Source organism: Canis lupus, chromosome 24, assembly GCF_048164855.1.
Source record: "Canis lupus baileyi chromosome 24, mCanLup2.hap1, whole genome shotgun sequence".
In the NCBI taxonomy this organism is placed as follows: domain Eukaryota; kingdom Metazoa; phylum Chordata; class Mammalia; order Carnivora; family Canidae; genus Canis; species Canis lupus.
In genome coordinates, this window is record NC_132861.1 from 21612829 (window position 1) to 21634115 (window position 21287).

The 21287-nt window shown below is 41.0% G+C and overlaps 1 protein-coding gene across 10 annotated transcripts in view; it reads right to left on the reverse strand.

Moving 5' to 3' along the window:
* LOC140615870 (ankyrin repeat domain-containing protein 26-like) overlaps positions 1-21287 on the reverse strand; it is a 185417-nt gene that overhangs the window by 101629 nt on the left and 62501 nt on the right. For all 10 annotated transcript variants that reach the window (XR_012016381.1, XM_072795925.1, XM_072795926.1 and 7 more), the window contains 6 exons: positions 20141-20255; positions 19537-19710; positions 15818-15924; positions 2040-2154; positions 1709-1882; positions 104-210 (listed from right to left, as the gene is read on the reverse strand). Coding sequence is in view for 9 of the 10 variants with exons in the window: in XM_072795925.1 (XP_072652026.1) it covers positions 104-210; positions 1709-1882; positions 2040-2154; positions 15818-15924; positions 19537-19710; positions 20141-20255 (792 nt within the window). In the remaining variant the exon portion in view is untranslated. The remainder of the gene's footprint in view (positions 1-103; positions 211-1708; positions 1883-2039; positions 2155-15817; positions 15925-19536; positions 19711-20140; positions 20256-21287) is intronic.

The following is a 21287-nucleotide window of genomic DNA, read 5'->3' on the forward strand; positions in this document are numbered from 1 at the left end:
TTAATCCTCTTATTAAGATAAAGTTTATGACATGAGAAATTGTTATCACTCGAGACAAAATACTAAGGTTTAAAAAATAAAACAAAACAAAAAAATATTGTACCTTTTAACCTTATACCCTGCAGGTAGACTTGCTCCTTTTCCTACTAAAAAATTCACCATTTGCTCTTTGTTTGCTTTTAGAGCAATTAAAACTGGTGTGAGGCCATCCTGTAAAAGTGCAAAAAAAACTTATAATTTATAAATTTACATATTTGCATGCTAAATTTTAAAATTACTATACATTCCTCAAAACTTAAAACATATACTGTAGAAAGTAAATAAAATTAGCCCCTTCCTTCTCATACCTCTGTGTTTTTACCACCTGCTCCTTCTTTTTAAAAGACTGCTTTCTCAGGGAGTGTGGGTGGCTCAGTTGGTCAAGCATCTGCCTTCAGCTCATGAGCTCAGGTCATGATCCCAGGGTCTCAGGATGGAGCCCTACCTTGAGCTCCCTCTGCAGCAAGAAGTCAGCTTCTCCCTCTCCCTCTGCCCCTCCCCTCCACTGGTGCTCTCTCTCCTGCTTGCTCGCTGCCTCTCTCAAAAACATAAAATCTCTTTAAAAAGTAAAATAAAATTAAAAAATAGACCTCTGCTACCTCTTCAACAGATTACCTGCAGTCATTCTACAAACTCGCTTCAAACATTGTCTGGCACCAAGAATCTTTGCTTCTCTCACAATATATACCATGGTATACACTATTCCACACCATCTAAGACCCATACATCAGGCTACCTGGCTCAGTGGGAAGGCCTGTTCTTCCCATCCCTCTGCCTTTAAGCCCAAATTGCGTTTGCTCTCTCTCATCCTCTCTTTTTCTCAAATAAATGAAATACTCAAAAATACAAAGTATCATTATTTAAAGTGAAAACTTAGACAATTAAATCAAAATATTTTCATTCAGGAAATGCTTGAGCTTCCAAATATGAAAAATCAACCCTAACTATGGCACACAACAGTGTTTCTGCAAGAGCAGCCACTGAAGGTAATGCACATCAAAGAAAGAGCAGGGAGACTCGCAAATGTGGTCATCACCAGCTCCCCATGGACACCCACCACCCCACTGAGGAACTACATAGGCTGAGCAGGAGCTACTCTCTGGAATGGGAGACCTCACCATGGTACATGGCTGGCAGAGTGGCTACCAGCACAAGTAGATGCCCCTGTAGGATGTCATGACCTGATCCCTTGCTTCTGAACCTTAGGGCCTAGAACGCCCATGGCCTATTACAACCTGCTGCTTTCTCCTCCCATTTACACTCACCCAAGCTACTCCTCTGGGTCACAGTCTCCTATTCATTCCCAGAAGCATCCATTTCCTAAGACCCTGCACAGCACTCACCCTCCATCATCACCACACTCCCCTTTAGGCCTTCAATCCTTTGTGGGCTCTGAGCGCATCATCTACTTCCAGGCACTCATACGACAATATTATTACTGGGGAGGAAGGGGGCCTGGGAGATGGATCTTAGATTTTACATACTCCTTATTTTCTCTAGCCCTCCCCCTGCCTTGGTTTTGGAGTTATTTCCATGATGACAGGACCAAAGGTATAAAATTCAGGGTCTCTGTGTGTGTATCTATATATGAAAATACGTAATAAAATCTTTTGCAAATACAGATACATATCTAATGTCAAATACATTGTAAAAAAAAGTTGATCTGTACCTTGTTTTTGACCTCTATGTCTGCTTTGTGTAAAAGCAGCTGCTTGGCTATTGAGATGTTCTCCTCGAACACCGAATAATGGAGAGCGGTGTTGCCCTCGTCGTCCTTAATATTTGGATCAGCACCCTGTCCCAGCACAATAGTTGCACATTCTACATGTTGGAATTGTGCAGCCTGTAAGCATTACACCAAGAAACAGAATGTAATTTCTGGGAATTTGAAGTAAACATGCCACAGGCTTCACCAAAGAGTTATGTTTAAATGCAACAAATGTTCATTCCAAGTACTTCAATCCAATCCATCTCAGGCAGACTTAGCTGTGACCACGCACCTTCATTAGAGCTGTCCTGTTTTCTTCATCACGGAGGTTGAGCTCACATTCCAAATACATCAGGATATGCACAATATATACATGGCCTTTGGCACAGGCCAAGTGGAGAGCAGACCTATGAAAGTGAAAGGAATTGTCAGGAAATTACACTGTACTATTTCAAAACACGAAATTAATTCACATAATTTAAGGAGCCATGTTTTTCTCATGACTCCAAAACAAAGAATTATTATTCGTTTAAAGAAAGTACAGTATTTATTAGTGATTATTCACCACTCTATTAAAAGAGCAGCCTATCTGTTTAGGAAGAGCATGACCTCAGGAGGCAGCTCAAGCTGAGTATGATTCCTATTTGCACTCTGTCACATAATTGTTATCACTTATAATTATCGCAATTTCCTCATCCACAAAATGAGCATAAAAATAGTTATCTCGGGTCACCTGTCTGGCTCACTCTGAAGAGCATGTGACTCGATCCCGGGAGCCAGGGGTTCGAGCCCCCTGTAGGTTATAGAGGTTACCAAACAATAGTAATAATAAATAAAATAAAAGGTAGTTATCTCACAAGACCTCTTGTCGTGATCCTTAAGCGAGGATCCATGCAAAGTGTTTAGAATACTAGTTCCTAGCACAAGTATTATTATAACTATTAATACAACTTACAAAGACCCACTACAATTAGGTAAAATTATCCAATTATGCCTACTTTGCAGCTACGTTTAAGGATGAGCAAGAATACTCTATTTCAATGATTCTAAGATGCTCATTTTTGTCACCTTTTAATATCTCTGACACTGGAATCCAATTTCTAATTCAACATGTCTTAAAACTATAGCTGGCATGATTTTTAAAAATTTCTTCTTGGTACATAACTAGTGGGGCATCATACACTCTACGGTGCCTTAAATGAAATAATGACATATTCAACAGGTCTGTTGCACTTCTAGTCATATACTTGGAATTACACTGTTCAAGAACTAAAATAATTTTCAGTAGTTGAAAGCATTACGGGTAAAAGAGACTAAAATAACAAAGGGATATTTTTAAGTAATTCTTACTTCGGTTTACAAGGAAGTTTAAGCCAAAAGAAACTCAGGATTCAAATAAACGGGGACAGCTCATTTTATTTTTCGGGGGCGGGGGGGGCGGTGGGGAAGCTCATTTTATTAAGCATTTTAATTAATAGAAAATGTTTAGATTCATAGAAATCAAGTATTTCCAATTACCAATATTAGTATTTAATATTATCGAAATGTCAAAAGGGCAGGTAAAGGTAATCTTTTACAATTTCCGATCTTCAGAAATGTTTTCCTTTGACAGGACGTTCCAAGGAAAAGCTTCACGTGAGATTAAGTCCTAATACTTCCATTTAAAATTTCTCACCTTAGGGGCACCCGGGTGGCTCAGTTGATTGAGTGTCCAACTTTTGGTTTTGGCTCAGGATGATCTCAAGGTCGTAAGATGGAGCCCCACATTAGGCTCCATGCTCAGGGTGGAGTTTGCTTGGGTTCCTCTCTCTCCCTCTGTCCCTTCCCTCTCCCATGACCTTCTCTCTCCTTTTAAAATAAATACATCTTTTAACATTTACAAAATAAAATAAAATCTCTCATCTTAAGATTGCCTGGCTGGCTCAGTCAGTAGAGCATGTGTCCTTAAACGTCGAGCCCCACGTTGGTAAAGAGATTACTTAAAAATGAAAGCATTAAAAACTAAATGCATAAGATTTCTCATCTTGCTCATACGGGGCAACATGAAGTCTTTTTAAGAATGAAAAAGATCCTGAGTAGACTATGTCTGCTACATATCCTGTGTTCAGGTTCTGTTTGGGAAATACATGGACTGAAGAATAAATACATTTGGAGAGTTCAATAGTTTTTTTTATCTATTAATATGTATACTATATTTAATATATCTACTTAAAGATATATTAGATTTTTTATCTATTAATATATATACTATATTTAATATATCTATTTAAAGATATATTAGATTTATCTATTTCTTTGAGAAAGAGAGAATGCATGAATGTGGTGAAGGGCAGACGGAGAGGGAGACAATCTCAAGCAGCCTCCCCATTGAACATGGAGCCCGACAGGGGGCTCAACCCCACAATCCTAAGATCATGACCAGAGCCAAAATCAAGAGTCTGATGCTCAACAAACAGCCACCAAGACAACAGGAAAGTTCAGTACTTTTAAAGAAAACTTTTGTAAAGTAAACTAATACTTTTGAAATAGCAATGAAAATTTATATTTGCTACTTTTTTTTCAGAAGAGGGAAACAAAAATTCTATAAGCTATGGCAGTATCATTTGTATTTTTTATTTTCATAAGGATTTAATAACTAAAACAAATTATTAATCATTTACTTATTACACGTTATAAAGCCATACATAACAAAATCGTATGTATATATTTAATTATGCATAATAAAATCTACAATACACATAAAAATATTCCCCTTACTTCTGAAGAGGCTAAATAAAGGTTGTCAGAAAATACCAATCCTGGCCCATCAAATTTTTTTAAATAGAAAGAGGGGCACCTGGGTGACTCAGTTAGGCATCTGCCTTTGGCTCAAGTCATGAACCTCGGGGGTCCTGCGATCAAGTCCTACGTCATCAGGCTCCCTGCTCCACGGGGTTTCTGCTTGTCCCCCTGCCCCTCCCTGCCGCTTGTGTGCCTGATTTCTCCCTCTCAAATAAATCAATGAAGCCTCTTAAAAGTAAATAGAAATTCTTTTTGTCTCTACAACAAGATTCATATTCTTGCTGTTCTCCTGGATTACTTCATTGATAATAAACCTTTGTTGGAATTTTTATATACCTTTTCCTGTAGAAATCAGAGACTTCTTTTTTAAGAAACAAGAAAACTAGTTTTATATTTTGCACATCTTTTTGGCTATAACAAAACCATTGTCTGTCTGCTTATCTGTTTGTATCATCAAAACAATTTTTTCCCCTCATTTAATGATCTACTAAAGTACAGCTTTGCATGTTAATGTGTATCAATTATCTTTGCCACATTCAGCGGTCACATAGTAGTCCAGCCTATGGATACACTGCCTATAATTTATACAGGCCATTAGATGAGTTCTTAATACATTGCTATTGTAAATAGTGCTGAGAAAAGCATATTGCATATTGTTTATCTTTAATTATTTACTAAGCGTACTTTACATCAATAAAATTCATGGGTAAAAGGAATACATATTTTTCAATTGGGACTTAACCAACGAACTATCCGAAAAGTCAAAAACAACTTTAACCAGGAGTATAAGTACCATCATTCTTTACCTTCACAAAGCTTACACATGGAAAATGGGATTTTATTCCTTTTATATTTTAGATTTTTTTTTTAATTTATTTGACAGAGAGAGAGCACCAGCAGAGGGGAGGGGCCGAGGGAAAAGCAGACTCCCCACTGACTAGGGAGCCTCACCAGGGGCTGAATCCCAGGACCCAGAGATCATGACCCTGAGAGGAAGTCGGAAGCAGCCAACTGACTGAGCCACCCAGAGGCCCCCCTATTTCATTCCTTTAATACCTTCCCTGTAAAACAAAGACATTTTTTTTTATCTGATACACATATGTTGTAAATATTTTGCAAGGACATTCTTTTCTTATATTATTTTCTGATATACAGAGAGTTTTAATTTTTTATGTGGCTGAATCAACCTCCAGAACTCTTGCTTTTATTTATTTATTTTTTTAAAGATTTTCTTTATTTGTGAGAGACACAGGGGGAGAGAGGGAGGCAGAGACACAGGCAGAGGGAGAAGCAGGTTCCATGTAGGGAGCCCAACGTGGGACTCAATCCTGGGTTCTCCAGGATCAGGCCCTGGGCTGAAGGCGGCGCTATACCCCTGAGCTACCTGGGCTGCCCGAACTCTTGCTTTTAAAGTCATTCTTAGAATGGTCTTTGTCAACATAAAAAAACGGGCACAGAAGCATTCGTGTTTTCTTCTTTTGTACTGTATTTTGCAGATTTAACATTTTTAATCTGTATTCCATCTGGAACTTATGTTTATGAGATACAATTCTAGCTAGTTTTCTCCAAATAGCAGATATGTCATCAACATTATGAATGATTCACCTTTTCCTACTAATATGAAATGTCACCAGCATCAAGTTATAAAGTCTTAACATACACTTAGGTGTTTGGCATTTTCTTACGTGTTCCATTCATTTATCCGTCTTTTCAGCTGTTAGTCAAGGAATAATTTGCAGAAATTTGAGGTACATTTTAATAACTAGAAGGTATTCTATAAAAAAAATTTTTTTAAGTTTTTATTCTAGTTCCAGTTTGTTAACATACAGCATTGTATTATATTAGGTGCAGGTGTACAATATAGGGAGTGATTGCAAAATTTTTCTTAATTTTATCACAATGAAAAGAACAGAGACCGTACATAAAAGCTCAAAATTTCTAAAACCGCAACGTTTCTATTGCGTTGTGGAATACTGATAAACACGGGAAGAGTACACATTTTCAGAAAAATGAGACTTCCTATTCACAGACAGAACCATCTTCCCAATTCCAAATCTCCTTCCAAGGTCCCTCAGTAAATGACATAGGTACAAACTGTACACAGAAGTCAGATACTGCCCTGTATCCAAAGTAATTCTGGGAATTACTTCTCTCAGCATGCACTCTTTAATAACACTCGTATAAGATGTCCATTAAAAATAAAATACCATATATACTTAATTTCATTTCTGTTTTTCTTTTAAGATTTTATTTATTCATGAGAGACAGACAGAGAGAGAGGCAGAGACATAGGCAGAGGGACATGCAGGCTCCCTGCTAGGAACCCGACTGGGGCTCCCAGGACCCAGGATCACGACCTGAACCAAAGGCAGATGCTCACCCACTCAGCCACCCAGGCGTCCCCTTAATTTCGTTTCTACTACTATTGAAAATCCATTAAATCACGTCAAAACTGTCTGTAAAGTGCTCCCTACGGAGAATTATGAACGGGCCCAAAGGCAGCTGAAGACATTTTGTTGCTCAGTGGGCCGGAGTGGACCCCAGGTAAGCTTCCACCAACTAGTGCTGCGGGGCCACCAGAAGAAAGATGGCCAAGCGCCCTGGTGGTCAGCCAGGGCTCAGCTCTCCAGACTCAGGCCAGCAAGGTGAGCGCCTCTCCCCGTCCACCCTGCCTCCTCCCCGCCGCTGCAAAGTCCCTATCACCTGTTCGTGTGGTCTCTATCATTCAAGTCATTTATCCCCAGCAACAGAATCTGCTGCACTTTCACTGCATTGCCCCCGCTGGCAGCTTTGTGGATCTTTCTGAGACCTCTGTCTGGGATGTGGTACCCAGGGCCCGGCTGGCGAGTTTGGTACCATTCAGACGCCGCCAGAGCCGGCCCTCCGCGGGCTGATCTTGAAGCCCAAGGGCAGCTCGCCCGTTACCCCCGAAGCTAAACACGGTCTTCATCGCAAAGCTTTCAGGCTTCACAGACACAGCTTTTCGCCGCCTCTAGAGCTCAACACTTAGTGCTGGAGATAAGCCAAGCCGGCCTCGCAGCAACGTCCCAGCGACCAAGCGCCGGGGTTCAAAATCTCTCTCTGCAGAACAAATGTAACCCAGCAATGCAGCTAAACACAAATGCGCCTGTGCACCTCAGAAACTGGCGTCCCTCGCCTGCTCACAAGGAGCCCATGGCCAAGGGTGCCCAAAGAGCATGGCCCAGGAGGCCCAAGCCTCTCAAATCTCCGCGATCCCCTTGACCTGGGCTGGCTTCCCCTCAAATGTTGCCGGGACGGCTGAGCATTACGGGACATTTGCAAAAGACTCTGGGGTGAGGAAAAGTAGTCTTCCGGGCCCCTGAGTGGCTCAGTGGTTGAGCATCTGCTTTCATCAAGTCCTGATCCTGGATTTTGGGATCGAGTCCCGCACGAGACTCCCCGCAGGGAGCCTGCTTCTCCCTCTTCCTGAGTTTCTCGTGAATAAATAAATGAAATCTTAAGAAAAAAAAAAGTAGTATTTATATATGACTAGGGCTAGAGTGCATGAAAGCATGTTCCCCCAGAATACTTCCCTAACGAATGCTCTCCCTCAGTTGATTCCTCTTCCACATCCCTAGGGACCCCTGTCAGTCTCCATGGAATGGAGCAGATGCAGCCAACAGAAAACTGTTCTCATGGTCAGACTTGGCAATGTGTATCATCAAGTGCAAGCTCACAAGGGGAGAACAATTCATATTCCCTAGATGAAATGAAAACGCAATTCTGCATGCCTCATAATCCTCCGATTTGGCCCAGCCTTACGTTTACATTTTCTTTATTTTTATTTTTTGCTGTTATTCCCCAATTTAATCTTTAATCAATCCAAGATTTAGTTTGCAGTGTGGTACAACATTAAAGATTTTTTTTTTTCTGAGAGAGAGAGAGAGAGAGAGAGAGAGAGAGAGAGAGAGAGAGAGAGACACGGAGGAATGTGAGCTGAAATCAACAAACACAAAAAATAAAAATAAACAGAGGCTTAACCAACCGAGCCACACACAGGCGCCCCAACACTTAAGAACTGTTTTTAAAAATAGTTATTTGCTTCTTCTAAATAATCCATCTCGGGATCCCTGGGTGGCGCAGCGGTTTGGCGCCTGCCTTTGGCCCAGGGCGCGATGCTGGAGACCCGGGATCGAGTCCCACGTCGGGCTCCCGGTGCATGGAGCCTGCTTCTCCCTCTGCCTGTCTCTCTGTCTCTCTGCCTCTCTCTCTCTCTCTCTCTCTCTCTCTGTCTCTGTGACTATCATAAATAAATAAAAATTTTTAAAAAATGATCCATCTTTTCTCACCTAGCTTAAAATGCCACTTTATCATACATTCTGTTATGTTTTTCTGTTTCTGGGTTTTACACTGGATTCAACTGACCTTGAATCAGTACTCTAGTATTTTAACTTCTTTATACATATGTTTTAGTATCCAATACAGGTCCATAGTTCCCCTTCTTAATCTTCTCTTTTTTAATATTCTCTTGGCAATATTTACCTCTACGTTACTTGAGATGAATTTTTAATCACTATGCCAAATTTAAAGAATTCATGGAGAGAATTTCTAATTAGGTTAAGAGAATTAATGGTAACAGAATCAATCAACTTGAATCAGTGTATTTAGATGCACGTTATGCCTTTGCGCTTAAGTCTAATTTGACATCCCTCCTTAGCTTCCAGGAGGTTTTTTCCCCTTATGTAAATCCTGCATACACCTCGTGATGTGTTTATATCCTGGCTTTTTCTTTTTTCTAATGAAATATTTTCCCATTATAACTTGTAAGTGGTCACTCTTTTGATATCTGTGTATTTATTTGGTAATGAAAGTAAAGCACTTTTTAAACTGCATGTTTGTTAACAAAAGTTGGCAGTTTCTCGTAGGTACTCAGGGAAGGCACGGATTGGATGGGAAAGATTTCACCAGAAAGATCTATATGAAGAATGGTATGATGCGGTTGAAAAAAAAAATCAAGTAAAATACAAACAGGATAGTCTGTTCATATTTATGTGTATGTGATACACACACACACACCCCGAGGCTGTATACGAATGTCTACAGAAACTTCTTTTAATGTGGTGGTAATTGATCCATTAATTAATTACAACTGGACTACACGCGATATTGTGGGTGAGGCAGATAGAAAAAAGCAGGAGCAAACCCATGACAACAGCTAATACAAAACTAGCTACCCCCAAACTCACTCACCAGATTCCTATTACATTTGTTAATGATTTTAAGGATTAAGCAAAGTAGGAGCCCCTGACTGGCTTAGTTGATAGAATATGCAACTCTTGGTCTTGGGGTTGTGAGTTTAAGCCTCATATTGGGACTATAGCCTGCTTAGAAAAGGGGAGGAGTGGGGGCTTAGTCAGGCATCTGCCTTCAGAAGCTCAGATCACGATCTGAGGGTCCTGGGATCAAGCCCCATATCAGGCTACCTGGTCGGTGGGGAACCTGCCTCTCCCTCTCCCTTCGTTGCTCCTTATCCTTGTTTTTTCTCTGTCAAATAGAACAACAAAAAAGAAAGAAAAGAAAAGAAAAGAAAAGAAAAGAAAAAAGAAAAGAAAAGAGAAAGAAAGGAAGGAAGAAAAGGAAGGGAAGGGAAGGGAAAGGGAAAGGGAAAGGGAAAGGGAAAGGGAAAGGGAAAGGGAAAGGGAAAGGGAAAGGGAAGGAAAGGAAAAAGAAAAGAAAAGAGAAAAGAAATTGACCAACAAAACCTAACAGAAACTACTGTTGCACAAGATGCACCAGCAAAATTGGGAAGTTTGTTGTCTATTTTTACAGCAAGACAAATGCATAGATAGAAGTGTAGGCACTTATTTCAGAGGCCATTTAATGCCATTTTGTGTGTGTAGGTTGCATGATTTGACAAGAAGTTGTTTGGAATGAGCAACCTAGAAACTAAGGGGGTCTGCGTCTTCAGAAATTGCTGCTGGAACGACCTACAGAACTCTGGAGACCACTAGGGTCCCTTCTGAGAGAGTGGCTAGTTCCAGGGCAGATATGTTCATTGGTGGAAGAGCAATGAACAAAAACAAAGGGGTAACAACAACAAGAAACCATTTCTTGGCCCTATTCAGCTTAGCTAGACCAAATGGTTTTGGTGCGTGTGAATGATTGCAACTATGAGCATCAAGCATTTGTCTCTTACAGGTGCCAGCTAGAAAATTATCTTTTGTCCCCTTAGAATCCCCCAGGGTGACTTATGAGACCAGTAGAGGCTCTCTGTAGTGACAACTGAAGAGAAGACTGACATTTCCTAATGCAACCTGCGATGAGAGGCAACGGCATTACCAGGCTATAAGGAGATAGGAACTCCACACCAGGACTCCAGGTACGTTAAAGAATTTGGTTGACTGTAGTGTTTTTCTATAGATCAGAGATACTCAAAGAGTATATGGTAGTCCAACTCTGAGCTTCTTTGTTCCTTGGTCAAATGCTATGTGGATCCCCCAAAGACTTTCTCACAATCACCTGAAACCTAAGATTTCCAATTCCCAGACTTCTGTGGAAAACAATTTTGGATCTAGAACAGACATCCTCTAGAAAGTTCCTGATTAGAACTCCCATCCCCATCTGAGTCTCATATATGTCCTGGTTCAACATTGCCGCATACTCATCTGGTAGTTATACTAATGAAAATAACAAAGTGTTAGGGTAATATAGGTTTTATGACGAAAAACAACTGAGATATAAATGCTTTACCAAATCCCTTAGCTCAGGTTTTCCAATTCTACTTCAGGGCTGTCATGAATGTCTTCTCCTTTTAAGAGTTGCCAAGAAATTCACCACACACTTTCCATTGGGGCACCTGGGTGGCTCAGTCCATTAAAAGGCTTCGTTAAGGGAATCCCTCGGTGGCTCAGTGGTTTAGTGCCTGCCTTTGGCACAGGGCGAGATCCTGGAGTCCTGGGATCGAGTTCCACATCAGGCTCCCTGCATGGAGCCTGCTTCTCTCTCTGCCTGTGTCTCTGCCTCTCTCTCTCCTCTGTGTCTTTCATGAATGAATGAATAAAATCTTAAAAAAAATAAGGCTTCTGGGATCCCTGGGTGGCGCAGCGGTTTGGCGTCTGCCTTTGGCCCAGGGCGTGATCCTGGAGACCCGGGATCGAATCCCACATCGGGCTCCTGGTGCATGGAGCCTGCTTCTCCCTCTGCCTATGTCTCTGCCTCCCTCTCTCTCTCTGTGACTATCATAAATAAAATAAAAAATAAAAAAAATAAGGTTTTTTTTTTTTTTTTTTTTTTTTTTTTAAATAAGGCTTCTTTAGCTCAGGTCAGGACTCAGGGGCCTTGGGGTTGCCCTGCCTCGAGTTCTCTGCTCAGCAGGGAGTCTACTTCTCCCCCTTCCTCTGTCTCCACCCCCATTTGTGTCCTCTCACACTCAAAAATATAAAAATCTTTAAAAAACAACCAACGGGGATCCCTGGGTGGCGCAGCGGTTTAGCGCCTGCCTTTGGCCCAGGGTGCAATCCTGGAGACCTGGGATCAAATCCCACGTCGGGCTCCCGGTGCATGGAGCCTGCTTCTTCCTCTGCCTATGTCTCTGCCTCTCTCTCTCTCTCTCTCTCTCTCTCTCTGTGTGTGTGTGTGTGACTATCATAAATAAATAAAAATTTAAAAGAAACAACCAACAGTTTTTCATAACTGGTTATTTATTCTTTTGGACATCTCTCCCCTTGCAGTCCACTCTATCTACTGAGGAAAACTGAAACTATGTCGTAATTAAACCATGATGAGAATTTGAGGGCTCCAGTGTGTTGAGGATGACCTGGGCCATAGTCTACTGGAGATCCCTGACCTGGGAGAACCACCTCAAAGGGACCCAAAGTTAAATCAGAAACGTGTACTGAAAACCTGTATTCTGGCATTGTGGGAGTCAGTGAGGGAACAACAAACATGACATTGCGGTGTTCACGGAGTAGAGGCGAGTTTAATGCCACATCTCAGGTGAGCTCAAAGGGCCTATGGAGTCATGTAAAAATAAGGGTAGTGAGTCAGGGATGGATGCACAGGAAGAAGCAGTATCAAAGCTAAAATTAAAGAATGAAAAGGGGTTAGCCAGTGAGAGGGAGAGAAGCACATTCCAAAAAGAAGGGATAGTGTATCAGTGAGGGTCCAGACAGGAGACAAACCACTTAGTAATTTGAACAGGGAACGTTTAATATAAAAAAATGATGAACTGTAACAGTAGATCAACTATAAAGATGAGAAAAGAAATCCAAATACTAAGGTGCAAGATTACCCAAGAAAGATTACCCGAATGGGTAAATCCCAAGGCTGGGATTCAGATCTCATTGAAGGAGATGTCTGAACTACAGTCAGAGTTGCCTGGCCAAAGCTAGTCCATGCTACTCATCATGCGAACAGGAACTATCCTTCAGGAGTGCAGGGAGTCCTGTCTGATAAATGGATGTATAGAGAGTGTCAGGACACAATGAGCCCACGGACCAGCAGAGCAGTGCAAGGCCTCCAGTGTATCATATGCACATGCAGAAGGATGCAACAAACCCCTTAGGGATACAGCAGAGTTAAGACTAAGGACTGGATGCACAGAGTGAGTAGGGTGTCAAGAGCATTTGCTGGGTGCATGGTATCCATTATAGGCAGGTCACTGGCTGGGGCCAGGACTGCATGCTCTGGAGTGCACAGCTGGAAAGAGTACTTCTGATGCTGGTCAAGGGGGGTTGGGGGGGGGACAAGGGAGAATAAAGTAGGGGATAGGAAGAAGAGAAGAAGAAGGAAAGGAGGAGGAGAAGGAGAACACAAAGAAGACGAAGATGAAGATGAAAGAAGATGAAGAAGAAGAAGGGAAGCAAACCAGAACATGGGCCAGGGCCAGTTGCTCAATCTCCAGGCAAACAGGAACAACCCTCTGGGACACAAATGAGTTGAGGCTGGTAATTGGATGCACAGAGGAAGTCAGACATACAGGACTCAAACTTCTCTGCCATCCATCGTGCTGCAATCACACCTTCTTTAGCAACTTTGGACCCCCCTCCCAAGTTAGCTCTTCTGTGGTACTGTCTTCAGACTTCTCTGTCCCATCTTTTCATTACTATCTCATCATCATTTAGTAATTCTTTATATTTACTTCCACGGTTTAAAATACTATGTCATATCCATCTTCTGATTGGACCCAGACTAATATAGAGGCCAGGGAGTTGCACTCTTCGGATTAGTCTTCTAGAGGATCTACCATAGAGAGCACAGTTGAACTGTAGCTCAAAATGTAGACACAGCTGCTACATTTTCATATCCATCGTAGCACTCACACCAGGGCCTTGGGTCTCTGCTAGGCTGTCCAGCCAATGACTTAGCACAGAAGGAATACTAAAACCAAGTCATTTCTGTCTCCCATAGGACTCCTCTACAGGCAAGCTTCTGATGGGGACTCAAGATCAGAAAACCCCAAGGGCCTGCGCTCTGATTCTCCAACAGGGGCTTGCCCTAAGATCCACGGTACAACTTTTCCCAACCACTGACACCATGAATAGCATAGGGTCTACTGGATCCTGTGACCAAAGCAGTGGGGACTCCTAAGCACAGCCTGCACCTGCTGCACAATTCATCTGCTCTGAGACCACTGAAGTCTTGCATTCTTTAGTTTCACCAAGGTGTATGGATGAAAGGAGTACTCAGTGTAGGACAAGGTTTCCCAACCTTGTACCATGGACATGGTGGGTTGTTGTGGAGGCCTCTCTTGGGTATGTTTACCAGCACTCCTGACATCGACCCACTAGATGCCAGCAACGTCCTCAGTTGTGAGGCTCGAAAATGTCTCCGGACAAATCTATTGTTAGCAGTGTCTATAGCTAATAATACTGCATTGCATACTTAAAATTTGCTAAGAGGGTAGATCTTGTGTCAAGTGTTCTTACCAATTAATTAATTAACTAATTAATAAGAGCAGGAAGAAACTTTGGGAGGTGATGGGTAGGACTATGGCTTTAAGGCAGTGATGATTTCACAGAGGTCTACACTTATGCACAAACTCACCGAATTCGATACATAAGTATGTACAGCTTTTGACATGTCAAAAAACAGGTCTCCAGACACTGCCAAATGCTCCCCGAGGAGAATTATTCTCCCACCACCCCACCCCCAACACATTGAGAATTAGTGGTGTAAAATATGCTACCTCCAGAACCCAAAGAGGTCTCCCAGTTTCTGTCTTTGTGAAAAGGTATTCAAAATGTGGCAGTTTTTATTTCACTCCTGCGAGAATATCCTGGCATGCCCACTAGATGCCTCAAAACTTCACGGATATGTCAATTCATGTGGTCTTACCAAGGGCCCAAAGCGTTATAGCCTCTTACTGCTCCTCATGTCAAATTAGCATGGTGTCAGTATGATAGGCCCAATGAGATATTCTGGGGATGTTCAAATGGCCTAGCTTCATGAGTTAATAAAACACCGAGGCAAATGAAATGAATGGACACTTTGTCTATACTCTATGAATATGAACTATTTCTGATTCACTAGCGGAATAGAAAAGAATGCATTTGCCGTATCAGTGGTGACATACCATGTACCTGACGTCTTATTAATCTGTTCTGGAAGCAATAAGAGGCGCACAATAACTGCGGAACGACTCTTTGTTTAAGGTGACAGTAACTACAGATATTTGCCACAATCTATCCAGTCTCTGAATGGGCCAGACTAGTGAATCAAGCAGAAATGTGATAGAGCTCACCAGCTTTTCATCCTTTAGCACTATCCCACTGCCTAGCTCTCCTAGCACTATCCCTCTGCATCTCTCCTAGGATGCAGGGTTGTTTTTGGTTTACCCTACCAAATGAAGGCTTGGAGACCATTTCAGAGGTTTCTGCTTGGACTCTTTAAATTTTTTTTTTTATCAATTATATTTCCTTATTCAGGAGAGACACAGAAAGAAAGGCAGAGACATAGGCAGAGGGAGAAGCAGGCTCCCTGCTGGGAGCCCGATGTGGGGCTCAATTCCCGGACTCTGGCATCATGCTCTGAGCTAAAAAACTAACAATTTTGACAAGAAACACTTTTAGCTACTGTAAAATCATACAGCAAAAAAACTATTGCAAATGACATCAATCTATATTACAAAGGATCCTGAATTATACTATACAATGTTCTTCACGTTGTCCTGTCAGAATAATTGTCTTCTACCGAATCGATCACATGCTGACATTTTTCACTATACCTGTAAGTTAATACTCTTCTTATTAAGTTAAACTTTCTGCCTTCAGAAATTGTTACCACTCTTGACCAAATACTAAGATTCACACATACAAAAAAAAACTTTACCTTTTAGCGTTGTCAACTGCATTGACATTTGCTCCTTCTTCCATTAAAATTGTCGCCATGTCCTCTTTGTTCTCATTTGCAGCAAGTAAAAGCGGTGTGAAGCCATCCTGTGAAAGTGCAAACAAATTTATAATTTACAAAATTACATATTTGGATAATGAATCGTAAAAATTCTAAACCATCCTGTAACTTAAACATGTAACATAGAAAGTAAATAAAATTAGCCCCATTGTTCTCAACCCTCCATGGTTTCACCAGCTGCTCCTTCTTTTTAAAATACTGCTTTCTCAGGGAGTGTGGGTGGCTCAGTTGGTCAAGCATCTGCCTTCAGCTCATGAGCTCAGGTCATGATCCCACAGTCTCAGGATGGAAGGAAGTAGCCAATATCAAACGTCAGCTCTTGCAGAGATTTAATATTTTTACATCTCTAAATTTGTATATGTAGTTCTTCAGTAGTTCTTAGCCAAGAGTTGTATCAGAATCTCAAAAAACTATTTCCAAATCTCTGTGTACACATGTTATTGGATTTACTCCGTCGAAAGCTTCACGGGACAGTTTTGGCTTGTATATTCTTTTAAAGTTCCCTAGTTGACTGTGATTCACCAGCACAATTCTAGCTGAGAACCAGTGCAGTATACAACCATGTCAGTCTCCTCTTTCACCTATGTGGCCAATTCTCCCTATCACTTGAGGATTCCGCCAAAAACAGAAATGAGTCATTTATCAAACCTGCATTCAATTTCCATGGCTAGAGGTTATAACAAGGAACAGTAAACTCAAAAATGCAACTTGATTCCATTATTTACACACTCCTCACTTCCCATCAAGACATTCTAGATTTGCAAGCAGAGTTTAGAGTTTTGTCTAAGTGGCTATTGCTGCCAAATACGATACTATGTCAGTTGATTATTTGTTCTTTCCTCTTCTTGGCCACTTTTTTAATAAATATTTTTATTTACTCATTCATGAGAGACTGAGAGAGAGAGAGAGAGAGAGAGAGGCAGAGACACAGGCAGAGGGAAAAGCGGGCTCCACTCCAGTAGCCTGATGTGGGACTCGATCCTGGGACCACGGGATCATGCCCTGAGCTGAAGGCATATGCTCAATCGCTGAGCCGCCCAGGTGACCCTCTTCTTGCCCACATAATCAACCATCTGTTCACTGCCAATCTGATTTCCTCAGAGCCCTCCTAGGATTCATCTCTAGATAAGTTTACAACATACTCACTGGTTCCTAAAGTAAAAATTATTATCCCTGCAAATTGAAGACACCTTGCCTAAACATAAAAACTGAAGAAAGACAAACACAATAAAAAAAAAAACCTCTTCTAGTTATTTCCCCTCATTTGCCGATTTTCCAAATTGCTCGGCATATTTCTGACTCCTTTCTCCTTTTCCCCTCTTTTGTCCCTCTTAAGTCAAGGCTGATAAAAGATAACTCCGACCCTGTTAATAAATCGCTTTTTGATCAAAAAGGAACTTCTCAACGGCAGCAAGATTTGATACTGTAAAACACATTTGTTTTGTGTTTTAAGACAAAGCGTGTTTCCAACGCAAATTTTGCTTTCCTCTGTTGACACTAAATAATAAAACAAACTGGGTCAGAAAAAACTTTTGAAAATAAAGCTTCAGAACACATTCTGTGTTCTCATAAATATTTGCCATAAATACATAAAAGAAAGCTGCATTCTCTAATGCTTCTTCAGAGGTACCATTCTTTAGGGGCAACTGAGTGGCTCAGTCCGTTCAGCATCTGACTCTTGGTCTAAACTCAGGTGATGATCAGAGTCATAAGATCCAGCCCTCAGCCAGGCTCAGCGCAAAGTCTACTTCAGATTCTCACCCTCTTTCTTTCCCTCTGCACCCACACCACCCCCTGCTTGCACATGCTTGCTCACTTCCTCTATGATAAATAAAATCTCATGGCTGAATAATATTCCATTGCGTACATATACCATGGATTACTCAGCAATTAGAAACAAAAAATACCCACCATCTGCTTCAACATGGATGGAACTGGAGGGTATTATGCTGAGTGAAGTAAGTCAATCAGAGAAGGACACACATTATATGGTCTCATTCATTTGGGGAATATAAAAAAGTGAAAGGGAAATAAAGGGGAAAGCAGAGAAAACGAGTGGGAAATATCAGTGAGGGCGACAGAACATGAGAGACTCCTAACTCTGGGAACCAAACAAGGGGTGGTGGAAAGGGAGGTGGGTGGGGGGTTGTGGTGAACGGGTGACGGGCACCAAGGGGTGGGGCACTTGACAGGACAAGCACTGAGTGCTGTGCTGTACGTTGGCAAACTGAACTCCAACTAAAAAAAATTTTAAAAAGAAAAAAAGGATAAAATAAATAAATAAACCCTGGAATGTGAGCTGGAAAGAAAAAAAGAAGAAAAGAAAAGAAAAGAAAAGAAAAGAAAAGAAAAGAAAAGAAAAGAAAAGAAAAGAAAAGAAAAGAGAAAAGAAAAGAAAAGAAAAGAAAAGAAAGAAAAGAAAAGAAAGAGAAGAGAAGAGAAGAGAAGAGAAGAGAAGAGAAGAGAAGAGAAGAGAAAAGAAAGGAAAAGAAAGAAATATTTTTAAAAAAAGGAAGGAAGGAAGGAAGGGAGGGAGGGAGGGAGGGAGGGAGGGAGGGAGAATGGATTATTATGGTGAGCCTGGGTGGCTCAGTGGGTCAAGCATCTCCCTCTGGTTATGGTCATGATCCCACTCCTGACATCAAGCCCCATGCATCAGGCTACCTGGCTCAGTGGGAAGGCCTCTTCTTCCCCTACCTCTGCCTTTCCTCCCTACTCATGTGTGCTCTCTCTCATGCTCTCTCTCAAATAAATAAAATCTTCAAAAATAAAAAGTATTGTTATTTAAAGCAGAAGCTTAGACAATTATTTCAAAATATTTTCATTCAGGAAATGCTTGAACTTCCAAATATGAAAAATCGACTCTATCTATGGCACGCAACAGTGTTTCTGCAAGGGCAGCCACTGAAGGTAATGCACGTCAAAGAAAGCACAGGGAGACTGGCGAGTGTGGTCATCACCAGCTCCCCATAGACACCTACCACCCCACTGAGGAACTACACAGGCTGAGCAGGAGCTACTCTCCAGAATGGGAGACCTCACCGTGGCACATGGCTGGCAGAGTGGCTACCAGCACAAGTAGATACCCCCTGTAGGATGTCATGACCTGATCCCCTTGCTCTCATCTTCTGAACCTTAGGGCCTAGAGCGCCCACGGCCTATTACAACTTGCTGCTTTCTCCTCTCATTTACACTCACCCAAGCTACTCTCTGGGTCATGGTCTCCTACTTATCCCCAGAAGCATTCATCTCCTAAGCCCCCGCACAGCATTCGGCCTCCATCATCACCACACTCCCCTCTAGGCCTTCAATCCTTTCTGGGCTCTGAGAGCACCATCTACTCTCAGGCACTAATGGGAAGATTTTCTTTCTGGGGTGGAAGGGTGGCTAGCAGACAGAAAGTTGCCTTTCTATATGCATTACTTTTCTCTTTCCCTCCCCCTGGCTTGGTTTTGGAGTTGTTTCCATGATGACAGGACCTGATGTATAAAATTCCGTGTCCATGTGTTCATATATATGTGCCTATCTACATATATATATACATATACATATATATTAAAAAACTTTTTGAATATATATATATATTTAGAACGTCAAATACTTTGTAAAAAAAAAAAAAAAAAAAAGTTGATGTGTACCTTGTTTTTGGCCTCTATATCTGCTTTGTGTAACAGCAGCTTCTCTGCCATTGGGAGGTTTTCCATTAAGGTCGCATAATGGAGAGCAGTGTTGCCCTCGTTGTCCATAATATTTGGATCAGCACCATGTTCCAGCAAAAATCTTGCACATTCCACTTCATCGTACTCTATAGCCTGTAAGCATTACACCAAGAAACAGAATGTAAATTCTGGGAATTTGAACGAAACATGCCACAAGTTTCACCAATGAGTTATGTTTAAATGCAAAAGTCTTGTCACAAAAGTCAATTTTTAAGATGAGTGTTAAGTATTAACATAGCATTGGAAACATTTGATTGTTATTTAATATGTAGTTACAGCAGATTTCTCCTTCTCTTATAAATGATTCAGGCTTAATACCTAAAATGGAACATTAGGATATCTATTTGTTTTTTTTCCTAGGTAGAAAAACCTCATAGAATGAGCCTGTGTTACACATTTCAGTGATCCTAGTTTCTGAAAAGTAGTGGTTAATCTAGATACTCTAGGTAAAAGAAAAAAAAAATGTTCATTCCAACTACTTCAATCCAATCCATCTCAGGCAGACATAGCTGTGACCACGCACCTTCATTAGAGCTGTCCTGTTTTCTTCATCACAGAGGTTGACCTGGCATTTCTGGTCTACCAGGAGTTTCACCATATTTACATAACCATGGACACAGGCCAAGTGGAGAGCAGACCTATGAAAGTGAAAGGAATTGTCAGGAAATTACACTGTACTATTTCAAAACACGAAATTAATTCATATAATTTAAGGAGCCATGTTTTTCTCATGACTCCAAAACAAAGAATTATTATTCGTTTAAAGAAAGTACAGTATTTATTAGTGATTATTCACCACTCTATTGAAAGAGCAGCCTATCTGTTTAGGAAGAGCATGACCTCAGGAGGCAGCTCAAGCTGAGTATGATTCCTATTTGCACTCTGTCACATAATTGTTATCACTTATAATTATCGCAATTTCCTCATCCACAAAATGAGCATAAAAATAGTTATCTCGGGTCACCTGTCTGGCTCACTCTGAAGAGCATGTGACTCGATCTCGGGAGCCAGGGGTTCGAGCCCCCTGTTGGTTATAGAGGTTACCAAACAATAGTAATAATAAATAAAATAAAAGGTAGTTATCTCACAAGACCTCTTGTCGTGATCCTTAAGCGAGGATCCATGCAAAGTGTTTAGAATACTAGTTCCTAGCACAAGTATTATTATAACTATTAATACAACTTACAAAGACCCACTACAATTAGGTAAAATTATCCAATTATGCCTACTTTGCAGCTACGTTTAAGGATGAGCAAGAATACTCTATTTCAATGATTCTAAGATGCTCATTTTTGTCACCTTTTAATATCTCTGACACTGGAATCCAATTTCTAATTCAACATGTCTTAAAACTATAGCTGGCATGATTTTTAAAAATTTCTTCTTGGTACATAACTAGTGGGGCATCATACACTCTACGGTGCCTTAAATGAAATAATGACATATTCAACAGGTCTGTTGCACTTCTAGTCATATGCTTGGAATTACACTGTTCAAGAACTAAAATAATTTTCAGTAGTTGAAAGCATTACGGGTAAAAGAGACTAAAATAACAAAAGGATATTTTTAAGTAATTCTTACTTCGGTTTACAAGGAAGTTTAAGCCAAAAGAAACTCAGGATTCAAATAAACGGGGACAGCTCATTTTATTTTTCGGGGGCGGGGGGGGG